Source organism: Pantherophis guttatus, chromosome 1 (assembly GCF_059756535.1).
Source record: "Pantherophis guttatus breed Tessera chromosome 1, ASM5975653v1, whole genome shotgun sequence".
Classification (NCBI taxonomy): Eukaryota; Metazoa; Chordata; class Lepidosauria; order Squamata; family Colubridae; genus Pantherophis; species Pantherophis guttatus.
The window spans coordinates 241564214-241583510 of record NC_142063.1 but is presented as its reverse complement, the minus strand read 5'-3'; the positions used below and the strand labels follow the sequence as shown (position 1 = coordinate 241583510).

General features: G+C 36.8%; 1 protein-coding gene across 7 annotated transcripts in view; it reads left to right on the top strand.

Annotated features, from left to right (window-relative positions):
- USP45 (ubiquitin specific peptidase 45) overlaps positions 1-19297 on the top strand; it is a 55474-nt gene that overhangs the window by 25622 nt on the left and 10555 nt on the right. For 5 of the 7 annotated variants that reach the window (XM_060689120.2, XM_087882604.1, XM_087882600.1 and 2 more), the window contains 7 exons: positions 1413-1564; positions 2469-2564; positions 3815-3945; positions 11340-11427; positions 16243-16324; positions 17347-17438; positions 19046-19102. In XM_060689120.2, coding sequence (XP_060545103.1) covers positions 1413-1564; positions 2469-2564; positions 3815-3945; positions 11340-11427; positions 16243-16324; positions 17347-17438; positions 19046-19102 — 698 coding nt within the window. The remainder of the gene's footprint in view (positions 1-1412; positions 1565-2468; positions 2565-3814; positions 3946-11339; positions 11428-16242; positions 16325-17346; positions 17439-19045; positions 19103-19297) is intronic. The other 2 variants (XM_087882602.1, XM_087882603.1) reach the window with 1 other exon arrangement.

The window sequence follows — 19297 nt, the reverse complement described above, 5'->3', positions numbered from 1 at the left end:
CTGTGGTGGCCCGAGTGCTCTGTCAGAGAAAATGGGCTCCCGAGCTCCGTTTTTGGCTGTGATGGCCTCCTGCAACCCTCTGCCAGTGAAAACCGAGATCGGGAGGGCTGTGTGTGGCCCTCCCAAGCTCCGTTTTCTCTGGCAGAGGCACTGTGGGCCAGTCCTTTGCTGTTTCAAGGGTGGCCCCAAAGGCCAGATCTAAGCACCCCGCAGGCTGGATCCGGCCCCCGGCCTTGAGTTTGACACCCCTGATCTAGATTAAGGAGTCACAGAATTATGTCACGGGGACAAATGATATCTAGCCAATTGCTTAAAGTAATTAATTGTTGGTCACTTACTAGACAAAAATGTGAAGCTGCAGTATTATTTATTTACTTATTTTGGAGTAAGTTTGAGTAAGTTTACTTATCTTGGAGTAAGTTTGATTTCAACTAGGTTGCTTAAGCTTCTGCTTCATAATTCTCATTTCCAGTTAATGTTGACATGCTGTTTTATGTGCCTTAAAAACTGGAGTCTTATACAAAGAATATGATGTAATAGACTCAATTAAAAAGTACAGACTATTCTGTACCTCATCGTGTGGCAGATTTTTCATTTTTTCAAGAACTGCAGGCTCAAAACTTGAAATCTAGAATACCACGGGAAATTGGAAAATGTGTGATTCAAATTAACTTCGTCCACTCCAGCACTTTCTATATCTTAGACTTGAAACCAAAGGGCCAAAGACTATTCATGGTGCTAGTATTAATGCAAAAGAGCTCTGGAAGCGCAGCAGACTAAAGCACTGTTATTAACATCAGCTGCCTGCAATTACTGCAAGTTCAAATCTCACCAGGCTCAAGGTTGACTCAGCCTTCCATCCTTTCTAAGGTAGGTAAAATGAGGATTCAGATTGTGGAGGCAATAAGCTGACTTTGTATAAAATATACAAAAGTATGAAGGCTATTGCTTAATGCATTGTAAGCCGCCCTGAGTTTCCGGAGAAGGACGGCATATAAATCAAATTTAAAAAAAAGTCTTGTGTTCTTGTTGATCCATCCCATTTTACAACTATTTATGAAAATGGACCTTATCTTTGTTGTTAAAGAAAAACTATATGCCATTCTCTTGATTTTTGAGTCGATTTGATTATGCCTATCATTTCTATATTACAGGTGAGCATAAATATAATCTATACAGCATAAATAGCAACTGCAGTGTCTTCCCAACATAGGAAGAGTTGCCAATCAGAGCCTGAGAATTGATTGACTTTAGTTAGTAGCTGTTTCCAAACTCTTTGAATGTATTTCTTATGAACATAGTATCGTTCCAAACTGGACGTTTATGTTGCTTTTGATATTTTGGGTTTTTTTAAAAGGTCAGTGTGCAGTACCTTGTGTACAATATTTGATTCTTATCTTTTCTCATTAAAGGTTCATCGTCAAAAATTATATGGTTACATGAAGAAAACAATGAAGCAAATGACATATTAAGAGGAAGAGGCCTCAGTTCCAGCTGGGCATCTGTTCCTGTTAAAGGCATTAATAACTTAGGGAATACATGTTTCTTTAATGCTGTTATGCAGGTAAAACTGCTCAGAAATCTTTAACAATCACACAACAAAGAAGTAAGAGTGACTATGGCAATAAGCAGATCAAGCTATGATATGTTATATGGGTAGTTCATTCCCTTTTCAACACAAGTTGTGCAAAATTGTAGAACTGGATATCTAGTTTACATCTAATATTGCTCTTACGTTTTCAAGAAATGTCTAATATTTAAATGTATTTATAGAAATGCCTAGTATATATGTATAAAGTAATCCAAGAAGAAAATTTTCAAGCAGAGACCAGAGACTCATTTTCTTGGTCTTGAGATTGCCTTTGAAAAGATCTATAGTATGAGATACAGGCAGTTACACATTAATTAAAATATCAAAAGTCTTGTTCATTAGATACATGTACCTATAATCCAGTCAAGCAACTGTCATGAAAGACCATTTACCAGTAGTTCTCAATTTAAGACCACAATTAGCCCCACATTTTTGTTGTTATTGAGACATTTGTTAAGTGAATTTTGTCCCATTTTATGACTTTTCCTGCCACAGTTTTTAAGTGAATTGCTGCAGCTGTGAAATTAGTGATACAGTTATTAAGTGAATCTGGTTTCCTTGTTGACTTTGCTTGTCAGAAGATCACAAAAGGGGATTCCGTGACCTTGGGTCACAGCAACCGTCATAAATATGAGTCAGTTGCCAAGCTTCTGAATTTTGATCACATGACCTTGGGGACACTGCAATGATCGTAAAATGTGTGAAAAACGTCATAACTTCAGTGTCGTTGTAACTTTGAAAGATCACTTAATGAATTGTTGTTAAGTTGAGGACTACCTGTATACATTCTGTAGCTTGAAGCAACTCGATTAAAAAAATCACTTTTATTAGTCCAGTCGCTCATTATCTAAAGCTTTTTTTTCCCATTTTGTTTTAGAACTTGGCACAGACACACATGTTAAGCGAGCTAATGTGCGAAATGAAAGAAAAGGGGACAAAGCTAAAAATAGCTCAAAGCCCAACATCTCAACTGGTAAGCATTCTCTTGAACCAATCTCTAAGCATTACATTATGTGGACACTAAGAACGATAAGGAACACTCTTTATGTAATCATTTTTCTAGTGCACAATGAGCCGTATCATTTTGTAGTTGGCACTAGAGTTTGAATCAGCAGAATTATGCTCAAGGAGTATTGTAGCTGAGGAAAGATGTTTTTTTTCCATTTTCCCCCTTTGGAGTGTGGGTTTGGGGGGACCATCTGGGAAGGTGTGGCACCAAAGGATTCAGGAGAAATGTGGATGACAAAAACCATTTCCTTCCTTCCCTTTCTCCAAGCAGGAGTGTAGTACATCACCACCTGTTCTACAGAAGTCTTTTTTTAAACGGAGGATGTCACCTCTTATTCTGACTTACCTGGTTGCACTAAATCAGGGGCCTCCAACCTTGGCAACTTTAAGACTTGTGGCTGAGGAATTCTGGGAGTTGAAGTCCACAAATCTTAAAGTTGCCAAGATTGGAGGCCCCTGCACTAAATCACTGCTCAAGCCCCAGGATTGCTATTTGGACACACTTTGCTCAATGAAGCCTGGTTTAGTTTCTCTTTTTTTCCCCCTAATGAAAATGTCAACCTTTCAATTCCTCTAATGCCATTAGTTTGTGAGTCCATATACTGTAGCTGGAATTGATATACCAGATTTAGTTTAGAAACTAAAGGCTTAAAAAATTACATTGAAAAACCCAATGAGACTTGCGTATGGCTAAATGTTTATTTATTTATTTGATATATATACCACCCATGTCATCTAGAGAAAACTAGATATAATTATCTAATATCAGTCTTGATTTTTTTCTGCAAAATGTATTTCTTCGTTTAGATTTGTATTTTGTTTTTGATTTAGATTTGTATTTAGATTTGTTTTAGATTTGTATTTTCTCCTGTATATTATGAGTTAAATGTTGCTTCGCCCTAATGTTCCTTCTATCAAAATCGTTGCCCATTACAACAACAACAACAAATCAACCTGTTTTAAAGTTGAAATCATAGGTTTAATCAAAAGAAGTTCTGGAGAAGATTCTTCTTCTGTTTCAGGTTTGGGGGACCCTTTAGAATAGATCCGGAAAACATGCCGGAAGGGGCAGGCTGGAGGAGAGCTAGAGAACTCCTACTATCTGAATAGAAGTATTTTCATATAATATTGAACTGCATGAAATGTTTAGTTTAAACATACATGCGGTGGGTTACTATCATGTATTAAAATATGTTATTTATTTTTAACCCAAAGGATCCATTGGTGGTGAATCTTTCAAATCCTGGATCTCTGACTTCAGCCATGCTTCTGTTTCTTCATAGCATGAAAGATGCTGGGAAAGGTCCTCTTTCTCCTAAAATTTTGTTCAACCAGCTCTGCCAGAAGTAAGGATATTCCTTGTGTCAGTAGTAACTTTCATGTGGAAATATTTACCTATATAAATTTAAAGTGATTTATTTAATATATCTTACGGGTAGTCCAATCAGCAGAAATCCATTGTGCTGTTTAAAAATAAAACAGTAAGCATTTGCATTTTTGGTATGAGTATCCCTTCCTAAATATTAATAACCTACAATAAGTCTTAAACAAAAAGAAAGAAATGGATAATTTCTTTTTCCATAGCAACTGCTTAGTGTATGGTACTAATTCATCCACTGTTAATTTTGTTAGTGTTGCAGCTGTCGGACATTTTGCGAAAACAGATTGTGGGCATAACTACAGGCTCCCTTCTGTTTGTTTCCACTATTCTGAATATTAGGGATGCAGACTTTTGACTTATCTAGAGACTTAGCAGCTCATCAAACATTTATATACTTTTAAATAAAGTATTCTTTTACTTGTCGACAGAAATCATGAAGTTGGGTACTATGGTGGTCATACTCCTGATTGTATAGATTTCTAAATTATGTGAAATGTTCACAGAAATAGAATGGGTTACTTTTCATCATTGTTATAATTTTACTGCTTTAATATTGCTAAGTAAGAGTTTCCTTAGAAAATGAATAATCATTAGGTGATTATTTAATGATTATTCCAGTATTAAAATATGTTATTTATTTTTAACCCAAAGGATCCATTGGTAGTGAATCTTTCAAGTCCTGGATTTCTGACTTCTTTCTTCATGAACCTGGAACTGAGAATTGACAATATAGTAGTTCCAAAAAAGAGAACACACCAAGTAGAACTTTTCCAGTATTATTCTTTTTAGAACAGGGGTATCAAACTGGTGGCCCGTGGGCCGGATGCATCATGCACAGGCCATGCCCACTCCTGCTCCATGAAGGGAAAAACATCACATGACGGCAATGTGATGCCATGAGTTTGACACCCGTGTTCTAGATCATTAGAGAGGGAGAATAAAAACATTATGATAGGTCTACACTAAATTCTCAATACTGTATCATCAGTCGTGGCACTATCCAGATGTGTGGATTTCAATTCCGAGATTTTCCCAACCATGACCATTGTTATGAATTCTGGGAGTTGAAGTACTCACATTTAAAAGCAACTAATTAGGAAAGACTCCACCAAATGATTTGAAGCCCATGTTTTGCCCAAGAGAGACGTTTATCTCTTATGAGATAAGGCTTAGAGAGTTTCAGTCTTCCATCCTTCGAGGTTGGTAAAATCAGGACCTGGATTGTTGGGAACAATATGCTGACATTGTAATCTGCTCAGAGAGTGCTGTAAAGCACTATTGCTATCTCAGTTCCATCATTATCAAAAGCATGTTTAGCAACCTTGGTAATTACTTTTAGATCTGTAATTCCCTGCCAATCAAAATCCAGTTAGGACTTCCTTTGATATCTTTCCACTGGCTTAGAAAATGAATTTTAATTGGGTGTTTGTAGCTTTTAACATAAGGGCCAAATTTTATATATTTTAAATTGTTTTTAAATTTTATGGGTATATGTTTGTTTTAATATGGCTGTACCACCCTGAGTCCTTTGGGAGAAGGGCGGTATAAAAATTTAATAATAATAATAATAATAATAATAATAATAAAAATACAAAATTATCTTATTAAGATCAATTGCTAAATTAGAACTGCTGAAATAGAAGTGCTAAACTCAGATTCTGCTTATGTGAAAAATTCAAATGCAGTTATTTTCAAATTATGTTTTCTGGATTGTGCAGAGTTAAATAAATAATGCCTGAGTTACAGCTCTAGATTTTAGGCTAAAGTAGATGAAGTGTTACCATAAAATCAAAAGGTTAAACAGGATTTTTTTTGGGTAACGAGAGATAATATATAGTTTAATAAAGACCTCATTCTTTTCGGTGTCCTACAATATCACTTTATACTGAATTTTGTTTTGTAATTTGTTTATCTCTTAGCCATACTAAAAATATAGATCTTAATCTTTGTAGTGGAACAAGTAGAATGATTTTTTGCATTTAATTTTATTCATAGTTCATGTTTACACAGCACATACTGCATATTTAAAAAGGAAATTGAATCATGGCATTACTATGCAACAGACAGGTTATCTAATAACCTTGATTTAAAACGAGTAGACATTTCTTTATCAATATACAATAGAATGATCGTATTCAGATGATTATATTTTCCGTGAAGTTGAGTATTAAGATGATAAACATGAATAAGTGTGGCATAGCTGTCCTAACCATCCTTCACTGCTTATGGCCATTAACAGCAATTCAACCTGTTCAGTCATTTATTCTCTAACGCCATACAACAGGTTGTAGCATGTTGGCACTGGCTTCCATATGTCAAGTCGTCTGGGAGTGGTCAGTTCAATCAACCATTCCAGAGTCCTCCATTTTTGCCAGGGATTTTGCCGGAAGCATATTTTCAAGGGGAGAGGAATGCACATCTTTTAGTTGTCAAATCCATGCATATCAATGTGGACTACAGCTTCTGTTCCCCTGCTCCGCATGTTTCCTATCTTATTTTAGTTTTCTCTCAAGATTTTTTAAAAATCCTTTTCATTTTACCTAAAACTTATTTAAATTGTACTGGAGATTATGATAATAATAGTAATAACGTACAATAACAGATATCTTCCATGTAACACCCCAGCCTTAACAATTGGTGATAATAAAGACAAAAAAGTCTGGATAATGGTTGTTGCAGTAGAGGAGACAGCAGAATAGGAGAGAAAGAACTGGAGAAAAATGACGAAATACGAAGACCTTCAAGTAGAAGTAGAATGATAGCAATAACACTAGCAATAGCACTTTGATTTATATACCGCTTCACAGTGCTTTACAGCCCTCTCTAAGCAGTTTACAGAGTCAGCCTATTGCCCCCAACAATCTGGGACCTCATTTTAACAACCTCAGACGGATGGAAGGCTGAGTCAACCTTGAGCCTGGTGAGATTCGATCTGTCAAACTGCTGGCAGCCGGTGATCAGCAGAAGTAGCCTGCAGTACTGCACTCTAACCACTGCGCCACCACAGCTCCACTAGGATGATAGGTCTACCACACTAATGATGGTGGCAAAAGAAAGGAAAAGTAAACTTAATAGGCACTTTGAGAGTGCAATCCCAAAACAACTGGAGCTCCACTTGTACACCATCGACATTGACAAATCATTGTCAATCAGTGAGTCCTGAGTATATTGTAGACAGCCAAGAAAATAAACAAATGGATCTTTGAACAAATCAGGGTTCTTACTGGAGGCATAAATGACCAGGCTCAAAATCCTACTTTGGATACATTATTGGAAGATTTGGCTCTCAGGCTTTAATACCGGGAAAGACGGAAGGGGGAAAAAAAGAAAAGAAAAGGATGACCTGTAGCAAGGTAGATGGGCCTAGAGTGATGATGTTGGAAGACCTGAAAGACCAGGTTAGAAATAGATTGTTGTGCAGGAAACCTAATTACTGTATGTATTTATTGTGAGTTGAAAATGACTTGATGGTACATAATCAAATTTATTGGGGTAGAATACAGATACAGAAAACTGAAGCCGGTGAGAGAGCCAGAAATAAGAGTCACTTTCCTCTCTCTTCTCCTTTCTTTCTTTTCCTGTTTGCTCAGTTGTTTTTAGAATTGTTTTTCATAGGACAAAAAATGCTGAACAAAGGGCTTGCAAAATATTTTTGAAAATTGGGCCAAAGGCCACATGAAATTTGCACTGAGACTGTAGGTTAATACTCCTGGCCTCAATAGTTCCTAAAAGCAATGTCTCTAGTGATTGTCAAGGATCCACTAGAACTTTTACAAAACTTGAGGAAATGTGAGAGCTATTTCTTCTGTAGCATAGGACCTTCTTTGATTTCTGAAGTTTTCAAGCCGTGCTTGGAAACTGCCCCATTTTCTTCTCTGGATTCTTTTGTATATATTATTTTCTCTCTTATAGTTATTAATATGTGAAGCTACCTAAGGTCTTCATTGAAAGGGTCCTCTCAGGGCAAATGACAAATGCAATTATTCTGTATAGGACAAGTTGCTGACATACATTAAAACTACTGTTCAGAACATCTTTCCTTAGGCAGCAAATAAAAATTGGCCTCCCTGAAATTTTATTGGAAAGTCCACTAAGCTAGCAATATGTTCTTTCTTCTCATAGTCTGGTTTTTTTTAGAAAGCACCGTAAGCTCTGTTCTGTCAGTTGTAGCCTCCACCAAATATAGAAAAGGACAGACAACAGTTATATGCATATGCCATGCTCCACTAGTCAGTGCAAAGAAAGGGCAACTTGGAAATTTGCTGGTGATGGGCAAGAGGAGAAATGGTGGGAGGCAGGGATGGGTCACTCATAGAGAAAGTGGTGTTGATGTGTATGTATTGGTTCCATATTCCTGGCTCCTGGACTCAGCCCCCAAGATCCAGTAGTCTGAGCTTTTAGCTGTTGATGAATTCCAGTTCAGACTGTAATGAGATCTCTCTCACCCATGGATTAATAGTGAATGACAGTATAACAGAGTCAGGGATGGGCTTCAAAAATTTTAGCAACGGGTTCTCTGTCTGTTGCTGGGTGGTCGTGGCTATGGTGGGAGTGGGAGTGGCCTAGTTGGCGTTTTTGCCCTCCCTGGGCTCCGGCAGCTTTCCTCGAGCCTCTGGGAGGGCAAAAACAGCCTCCCCAGGCTCCGGAGGCCCTTCCCGATGGTTAGGCCCATTTTTCACCTCCACACGCGCCCTGCACTTACCTGTATCCAAAACAGGCCACATGAGGACTCCTGGGGGAAGTGAGATGGGCGGGGCCAGCCAGGAGTGGGATTTGGGGGTTCTCTGAACTGCACAGAATCTTAGCTAGGGGTTCTCCTGAACCCCTGCAAACCCCCAGCAGCTCACCCCTGAACAGAGCTGGAAGGGGCCTTGGAGGTCTAGAGCTGACCTGACTTGGGTTAATAGGGAGACTCGGCTTAGTAGGGAGGGAAAAGATCTCTTGGAAATGTGCCCAGTTGGGAGTGTAACCCATGGGACCCAAGGACAGGGGTGGTAGAATGACTATTGTCATCCTTGAGTTTCTGGTGGCTTTTGCATAGTTTCTCCATATAAGCGGACATGAGACCCTGCTGATTAGATGGGAGTGCTGCTACTGCACCGGCCTTTGTGCTGCATGACAGTTTCCTACTTGGCTGCTTGTGGTTTTGGAGAACTTAATCCTGCTCTCTTTAGGTGCAAAGCAGGGGAATGAATTGCCCCCAGACACCAGACCTAGACCTGACCTAGAATTAGATCAGGTTTTTATTTGGAGTAGGCAGTAGCAATGTGCTCTGAAGTCAATGTTGCTATTAATCCTTTATCAGATCATTTTGAGTTCCCTGTACCTGCTCCTCACCACAGGGAATGAAATTTGTTAAAGTGGCCCCTTTAACATCAGTTAACATCAAACAAGTTTCTGATTTATGGTTTTGGTGATTATACAGAATAGCTTCTAGAAAACAGACAATTATTTTCTAACCGTAGAGTAAGAGGTAAAGTTATAATTATACTTACAAGTGCTGTAAAGAAGATCAGAAACTATTTCTTTGTATCCTTTTTCTATTTTTCTTTTACCTATATTCCTCCCCCCCCCCTTCGTGTGATTTTAGGATTTCACAGGAAATTTAGGGTGTTGCTGCTTGGAATAAGGGGGTTAGATTAGCTGCATGTGAGAAAACTGTATATGGATCCAGAGAGTTCTTTAGTTTATTGGCAAACTCTGGGAAAATATAAGACAATACGAAAGCAGTCCAGTTTTTCAGGGAGAGTTTAAAAAACTGTTGCATTTAGGATGGTGTTACTGTCATATTAAAATGTGACTGATCTTTTCAGTTTCACAGATAAACTCAAAAGCTTTACTAGCACCTCCCCCATATATACCTTCATCGATCTCAACCTTCCTGCCTGGTCACCTTGAAGCATTCTTTATGCTTCAAGTGACTAGGTGAAATGATAAGTATCATATTTTCATCTTGCAGTTTTGTTTATAGAAGTGCAATGATTCGGCTAGCAGCTTAGCTTAAAACAGTGTATGCTGAATATTCTTCCATATTAATCTACCAATGGTTATAAAACTTTTAAAAAGCTGTCTCTAAATTAAACAGTTGGGCTCTTTGATGCACTGCTTCCCAGCCATCAGAATGGTTGATGATAACTTGAGTCAATGCTGTCTTAAAAAATCAGAGTGATTCTGTTGATTCACGAGAACAAAATGAAAATAAAAACCACACATTCATAGCATGGTAGTAATTTTATTGGACTTTATCACCTGACAATATACATTAAAATACTCTGTAACTTTTAGGCAAGTTGTTTGGGCAATGTGAGAAGTTTTGAGGAGGATGGGAACTTAAATCAAGATAATAAATGGGAAAAAAAATCATTAATAGATGGCAGCTCAAAAGCCCAGAAGATGAGATTCAGAACATGCAGACTCTGCCTTGATGAAATCCTTAGTAAAAGAAAGCTGGAAGTTCCTATTGCAATTTCCAAGATTCTGTACCTTACCTCTAATTCTTGTACAGGTAGTCCTCAACTTACAATCACAATTGAGCCCAAAATTTATGTTGCTCAGTGAATCTGGTTTCCTTATTGACTTTGCTTATCAGAAGGTCGCAAAAGGGGATCACATGATCCTGGACCATTGCAACCATCATAAATGTGAGTCAGTTGTCAAGCAGCCAAATGTAAATCACGTGACCATGGGGATGCTGAAATGGTCGTTAAGTGTGAAAAAATGGTCACAAGTCACTTTTTTCAGTGCTGGTGTAACTTCGAATGGTCACTAAGTGAGAACTACCTGTATTAAAGCTCCGCAGTTGAGTGGTTTTGCTTTGTGGATTATGCCCTGAAGCATGGGGCTTAACAGATAGCTGGTGGGCCACCCATGTAACCTTTCTGGGAGGAAATTCTCCAAAAATTACCACAATCACATCGCAAATGCTGATGGTTACAACCTGATATGTAATTATGGTATGACAACCCTGAGGTAAACTGGGCTACAAGAGAGCAACTGGGCCAAAGTAACCTTCCATGGTTGAGAATTGATTAGAACCTGGTCTTCCCTATGCCAGTAGAACACCTTATTCTATGTTGCTTACATCCATGATGGTCCAACTGCCAAGAAAATAATCTGCTATTTTTGTCCCAAGATAATGTAGTTAAGGCCTGTCATCTTTCAGCCAGGTTTCACATTATAGTCTTTTTGGAAACTAAAGGTACTTTCCATGTTTCTCACCCTCTTTCTGAATGTTGTTTTTTCTCTCTGCCCACCACAGCATCATTGTTCTTGAACATACGTTTGCATGTACATGTTAAACCTCTACTTGTAAGCCTTATAACTCCTTCTCCAGAGACTGTCCATTTTTTCCCTCTGTAGGGCCCCTCGGTTTAAAGGATTTCAACAACAGGACAGCCAGGAGGTACTCCATTACTTGTTGGATGCAATGAGAATAGAAGAAACAAAGGTGACGTGTTTATGTTTTGCAAAAAGAGCCAGTTTGACTCAAATTATTTCTTTTTTAAAAAAAAAAAACATGCTATTTTATGCTATATATTAAGAAAATTATTTGCTTTGGTCTACATCTTCAAGATTGCAGATCTTCAGTGAAGCACTGATGATGTTGCAGCTTTTGGCGTAATAGTTAATTCTTCCATTTATTAACTTTAAATGGAGCTTATTAATTGGGTACTATCTGATTGCTGTGCGAATTTGTTTTGCAAATCAAACCTAAATTTGCTCTTATATTTTACTGTGTTCAGGGATTCACTCAAAGTAGTTCTTCTGTTTTATATTGCTGTTTTTACATTGTAATATAATACATATTATAATAATGTAATAAAAACATTTACTGATGGTAGGTAATTTCTGAACTTTTATGTGCCCAACTTCAGGGTCCTAAGAAAAGTATACTTATAAAAGAATTATAAGCAGCCTGATTGATTTCCTGAATGAATGTCCCTGTGCAGTGTATCTGTTTGTCAATCACATTTAAAAATATTTATTTAATATGGGAGTTCATAAAGCAGGACTACAGCAGCTTCGCTAACTCATTAGCAAAATTTCAGAGTATCTATCTGCACTATTTTCCTAGTCCTCCTCCCATCCCATCTTTTAAACTCAAAACTTTAAAGCAGCAACTTCTAAAACAGAAGCATTAATAATTTCAACCCCCCAAAAAATCTTTAATCTAGCTCTGCAGTCCAGCTGTGAATTTATTTTGCTTTTTATTTGAAATAATACATTGGATCTAAGCTGTATGAATATTACAGTATATGATCTATGACAATGCTCAGGCCACATCCAGCCCTTTGGCTGTTCCTGTGTGGCCTGCATGGGTGGCTTTTATTTTGAAGATGACTGCTATTTATTTTATTTTTTTAGTTTACATATGTGTGTATATGCACCTTACGCACCTTCACAAGCTCTATTGATTTGACCTCCATAACAGTCCCAGTTTCTTATGTGGCCCTTTGGGAAAATAATTGCCTGCCTCTGATCTATGATATTCTCTTTCCTTACAAACTCTTAAATAGTGTTGCTTTGGTTACTACTCTATAGAGATTTTTTCCCTCTGGATATGGACAGAAGTATGCCTTATTTGATTGGTGGCTATTGAATCACTGGAGTTTTTTTACTGGTTGAATGGGAGTAGGTTGCTATTCACCCCACCCCTTATGTCCCATCAACATCTCTTCCAAATATTTTGAGGGTGAGAACTTATTAGAATAGTGTTGGAATCTGGAAAGAGAGAGAACAAGATCAAAATGCCTCTTCTGCCCATCGTTGGGAGAATTCTAGCAGAATTTCACTCAGTGGTAGAAAAAACTCTGAATCCCACCCATTGAATATAATTGAACTCCTTAGTTTAGGATATAGTACTGTAGTTATTATCTTTAATTTCATACCGTAATTTTAATTATCATGAGTGTGATAATACATTACATTGGATTGCTTTTGACTCTAGCATCTAAACTCCACAATCAGTAATAAAAATCTGGCCAGAAATGCTGATGGATGCCTGACAATCTGAGGAAGTGATACCACTTTTGTGCCAGTTATATTAGATACTGATCAATTTGTAGAATACTATTTAGAATGCCTCCTTTATGCCATTAAAGATCACAGACAGTCCTTAACCCTGCTTGAATAATCTAGATCAGGTGATCTAAATTACCTTTATCAGTTCAATTATATATATCTCATTCTGCTATTATGACATGGTATATTCATAAATTAAAATAGCTGGATTGTCAAATATAAAATGGGCCTTATTTATCAATGTTTCATATCATGTAGTTTAATTATAAACTTTTGAAGCTTCACCAATTAAATATTTAATTTGAGCAGAAAGTTAATACCCCCATTCCACTTTCCACAGCCTCAAATTCTGTATACTTTCCCCATTACACCATTTTAAATACGTTTGGGGCTGATAATTTTATTGGAAGATCATATATGAAGGTGAGAATTTGGAAAGGGGAAGAAACTATCTTGATTTTAGCCCGTTGTGAAATTATATGGTAGGAAAAATGTTAATTCCCAAAAGAGCACTGTATTAGCAGAGATAAATCAAAACAATTGTATTACCCCCTTTTCTTCATAGCCCAAAATCCCACACTCCCTTCTTCCTTTCCCTTTAGGGAAGGCAAATGTTGAGCCTGCATCAACAATTAAGCCCATATTTTGTAAAGGAGCAATATAGCAAACAGGGGATTTTATTACCTCAGGCTTCACAGCAAGGGGCATTGCTACTAAAAGCTGTTGCGTCCTCCCTCCTTCCCCTTCCCCTTTTCTGGTTCCTATATGATCATGGCAAACGGAGAATGTCAGATCTGAGAATCTGGACCATCTTGTGAGCAGTGACAGTTGTGCCAGCCTGAACAAACCTGAGCAACATTGTCTGTCATGGGAATACCACAGCTGTTAATCGTGCTATTGTTAGAGAGTGTCACTACGGTGACTTTTTTTTTTTATTGAAGAAAGCCTCCAGCAGTCTGTCTGCCACCAGAATCCTTTAAAACTGATTAGAACGACTAAGCACCCTGTTCTCGTGGTTCCTATAAGGATTCACTTTGGCTCAGCTTTTGTTTACTTTGCGGTTCTATATTATCCCATCTCTCTGAGTTATCTATATTTCTGCACAAGTAATTTAAAGAGGGTATTTTTTGTAAACTTGTGGAGTTGTTTTTTTTTAAAGAAGAACTGTTTTCAATAATAAACAATCATTAGAAATAATAAGCACTTTGGTAAAATTAATTTTTTTTATTTTAGAGCCACAGCAGGATCTGTGGTCAACTAATCTGTGTTTTAGTGGGACACGGTGGCTCAGTATCTAAGATGCTGAGCTTGTTGATTGAAAGGTCGGCAGTTCAACACTTTGAATTCCTAGTGCCGTGTAACGGGGTGAGCTCCCATTACTTCTGCCAACCTAGCAGTTCAAAAGCACGTAAAAAATGCAAGTAAAAAAATAGTGGGAAGGTAACAGCGTTCCGTGCACCTTTGGTGTTTAGTCATGCCAGCCACATGACCACTGAGACGTCTTTGGACAGCGCTGACTCTTCAGCTTTGAAACGGAGATGAGCACCGCCCCCTAGAGTTGGGAACGACTAGCACATATGTGCGAGGGGAACCTTTACCTTTAATCTGTGTTTTGAAGCTGTGAGACAGTTCTCTTAGTGATATGTCCTGTTGATGGACTTGCATTTGTAATTGCTTTTTCCTAAATTATTATAAATGTAGGATTTAGATAAATTAATACTTATCAGTTAACCAATTTTCAAAAAGCCAGTAATTCAGGCAAAGTTGCCTACTGTCCCCTTACCCCCTTACGGGAGTGCTTTACACCAAGGCTGGTTAATTTATTAATGTCTGATGCACTAAAACCTTTAAAAGACTGTCTTTTTGATATAAATCAATGCAGTCATGTCAATAAAAAGCTCAAGTAAAAAGAGTCCAAGATTACATTTTTATCATACTTTCATTTTTTTTCAAAATTGGAATGACACAGTTCCAGTGCAAGTATACTTAGTTCAATTGATCTTTTGTAAATTATTATGTTTGTTTGTCTTTGTAACATTAACTCCATCTGTTAGCCAATTCATAGTGATATATTATCCTGCAAAGAAAGGAACCTCTTCCTCCTTTTCTCACTACCGTAGAATTGAATTTAGTTTTCTTCTTCCATGGGGAGATCTTTTCTCTTTCTGCTGATGATTTCAATATTTTCTTGTTTTCCTTTGTGTATGCTTGATGCAAGCAGCAGTCCTCTTTTAAATCATTCCAGAAGTGATGCGTTTTATAAAAATACACAAATTGCAACATTATTGAAGTAATGGGTTTTCAGACAACAGTAGGCTTTATAATAAAATAGGGAAACCTTCTCCATTCTAGGTCTTTCTAATGGCCATAGACTGATGGCAATTGCAGTCTTATTTGTGGGGAAACTGGGTTGGTCTGAATGGAAGCTTGAGTTGGGTGGATTGGTATTTTTCATGAAGACTGCAGAGGCATAAAGGGTTAAATAAATCCCCATAAATTGCAATCCAGATTGCCTTGTTCCTTCCACAGCTGTTGCTTTAAGGTGAGTGGTGGACTAGGATAAACCTGGTTTTCTAATTTCATATTTAGGCTGAATGAGTTTTGAAGTGGACACTTTCTGGTTCTGCCTTAAACACATCTTAAATTATAAAATATGTCAAAGTAAAATGACTATTGTAAAGATAGTTAATTTTAATTATGTGCAAATTGCTAGTCTTTATGTTAGAAAAGCAGCTACAATGTATTTAAAGACTTGATAAAATCCTGTGTATATTTTCTTGTGACACACATATATTCTTTGTGTAAGAAGGGAAAAGTTCATTATTCTGTTGTTTTCTGATTGAATTATTACTGATAATATACAGTATATTTATTTATTTATTTAATTTATTTTATATAAATAAAAGTATATTTAATTTGTTTTAGAACGGTATTTTATTATAGCTCTTCTTAATGTTATATATCTCATAGCGTTGCACTCATTTTGCAACTCCTTTGACTAGGCTTTAAGGGCAAGGAAGTATAACAATAACTAAGATTAATTAAATAAAAGAATATGGAAACAAGAGTAGAGGTCTTATCGTGAAAGACTGAGACTGTATTTCAAATTATGTCATTAATATGAATTCGAAAGAAGAATAATTCCCCAGTCAGATTAATAGGCTGTTTAATATTTTCTTTTAAAAAAAGAGTTAAAACTGCAAACTTTAATTAAAAAATGTGCTAAATATCTGTGTTACAGCGCATACAAGCTGCAATCTTAACAGCATTTAATAATCCAACAAGTAAAACGGCAGATGAAGAAACCAAAAGAAAAGTCAAAGGTATGGTTTCCTTTGGCACCACTTCCCTGTATTATTTGCACAAGAGTTTCCTTATTGTGAAAATAGCTATCTTTATAATTTCTAAAAGGCAATTCTAGTATTTTCACTTGGGGAGGAGGCAGAGCGTTGTATAACAGAGGCAATATATTTAAGCTGCATATTGAAGTACTAGATCAATAATTGAGAAGGAAAGAAGAGTACACACACCGAAGACTGCAGCACCTGTGCACACTTATCTAGGAAAATGTTTCACTGAATTCAGGGAGACTGATTTCTGAGAAGGTACTAGGATTGTACTGTGAGGTGTCAGGCACTACTTTTCTTTTAACTAGAAAAGCTGAAAAGTTTGCAATTTGATGGGTGCATAAAAAAGATTTCAGATACGTAGAATATAAAGAGAAGACTATAGCCCTGAACATATTAACCTGGAAGCATTTGAGCACACGTAGAACTTATAAAATTCATGCTGTGTAAGGAGTTGGGGAGTTTAATTTCTGCTGATAAAACACCAGCTATATCATCATCTCAAGGCAAAAAGTTGTGCTTCTTAGCTTGTTGTTGATGAGTAAAGTTCACATAATTAGTTAAAGATACCGAAACCCATATTCTTTGAATAGTTTTCAAAATTATATTAAGGGGAAAGTAAAATCTACTGGAATTTACTGCTGCATCACATAACATAGCAACATAATAAAATATCTACCACATTCCTTGTGAAGTACAAACGATATATCTTTATCTAGTTAGCAGAAATAAAAACCAAAATTGAATGTAGTCATAGATAACTCATTTTTATAATCAAACTGTATCTGGATGCAAACATCCAGTGACCTCTTTCCTCTTATTGCCATCTGGTGGCCACCCAAGTATTTGCAGCTTTGGTATGATTAGTTTTTTCCCCTGCTGATGGATGCAAACTATAATTTACTTTGGATGTATATTTTCTGAATTAAATTTTAGAATTAATTCTGCTAAATTTAGAATAGAGATGCACAATTTTTAAAGAAGTTTTTTTCCCCCAGCATATGGAAGAGAGGGTGTGAAGATGAATTTCATAGACAGGATTTTTGTGGGTGAATTGACCAGCACTATCATGTGTGAGGAGTGTGAAAATGTAAGTATTATGGAATTTGGTATGAAGGGTGTTGAATAATCATTTGGATAATGGTAGGCTAATTTCTGATATTGTCAAGACAATGTGGACTGGCTTCTTAAATATTATGGAAATCAAATCATTAAGTTCAACTTGGTTTCCACCTCTCCAATTTGTCAAGTATTAGCTTTACTTGGAGAAGAAAGAAATGCTTTTCTTATAATCAGTATAGATCTAAGAATACCAGTTATGAAAAATAACTAATATGTAAAGAGAAAGAATGTTTTCTCCTGAAAGATTCATTAGTGCATGCAAACCAACACTTAAGTTGTAGCCTGCAGCTTCAGCAGGGGAAGGAGGCACGCCACAGAAGTCAATAGGCTGGTCTCAGGAAGTGGAATGAGACTTGTGATGTCTTCAGGATGGTCCTGCTTGGTTATTCTCCCCACCATTGTTGCTGTTGTCCATTCACTTGCTTCTCCATCCTATCTTCTTTGTTTGACGGGAAGATGAAAAGGCAAATATATATTTGAAAAGAAAATAAATATTTGACCTTTACGGGGAGGAGACATGAGATGAGAGTATGGCTAACTGATGAGGACTAATTAGTCCGAAATAGATTTATCTTAGTCCCCCTTTAGTCTCCCAATAGACAGCAAAATGCTGGTTTGATGTCTGAAAAAGCCTAGAAACTAGTGAATGGGATTTCACTGAGTTATGGCTGTATAAAGATTTTGATTTACGTAGGAAAAAACCCAGCTGAGGGAAAAATACACATAAAGGCCTACGAAAAGAGAAGAATATATATATAGAAGAACCTGGCTAAAGAGACATACTCATAAAACCTACAAAAAAGAAAGAAAAACAAAGAAATATACATACATATATATACATATATACATATATATATATATATATATATATATATATATATATATATATATATATATATATATATATATATATATATATATGTTTTCTCAGGTTTTCGCGGGTGTTTGTATGTAGGTCTTTGGTTATTCGGGTCTTCTCCCACGTAAAATTGGAAGTGTCTTGGCGACGTTTCGACGAAGTCTCATTCGTCATCTTCAGGCTGGTGTTCTCGGCTTCGTGCTTCCAGGAGCACGAAGCCGAGAACACCAGCCTGAAGATGACGAATGAGACTTCGTCGAAACGTCGCCAAGACACTTCCAATTTTACGTGGGAGAAGACCCGAATAACCAAAGACCTACACATATATATATATATATATATTTTTTCTCAGGTTTTCGCGGGTGTTTGTATGTAGGTCTTTGGTATATATAAAAATCTTTTTTTTGTTCACTGCCTACTTCTATTGCTTGGAAAAAGCAAGTGAACAAAAATTATGGTAATAATGAAGAAAAGCAACTTTAGGCAACAGAGTTGGTAGTGTGCCTCCTACCAGGGTGTAGACGTTGTCATTCTAGCTTCTAAGATGAGAGACAACTCAGTTGCTTGGTGCCTGATTCTACCAGCCAGTACACTTGGCCTTGTTTCATAGTTTACTTCTATTTAATTGGTGTCTCTGCTGAAGGAAGATTCTGTGATCCAGTTGAAGTTTATGCCTTAAGGAAGGAATGACAATTTTCATTTTTTTCTGCTCTAAGATTTCCACAGTAAAAGAACCCTTCATTGATCTTTCACTTCCTATAATAGAAGAAAGGGTAAGAAAGTTCTTATTCCATAAAGCCTTCATTTTAATTGTCAGAAGTCTTCTTTGTACCAATTGATATAAATAACTCAGCCAATTTAGGATGGAGAAAAGAAGAATATATTGTTACACATAGAAATTATAGCTGGTGTCATATATTGCTTTAAATCTGGTTTGGTTTTGGTTTAGACCAGGGGTGAAATGCTCC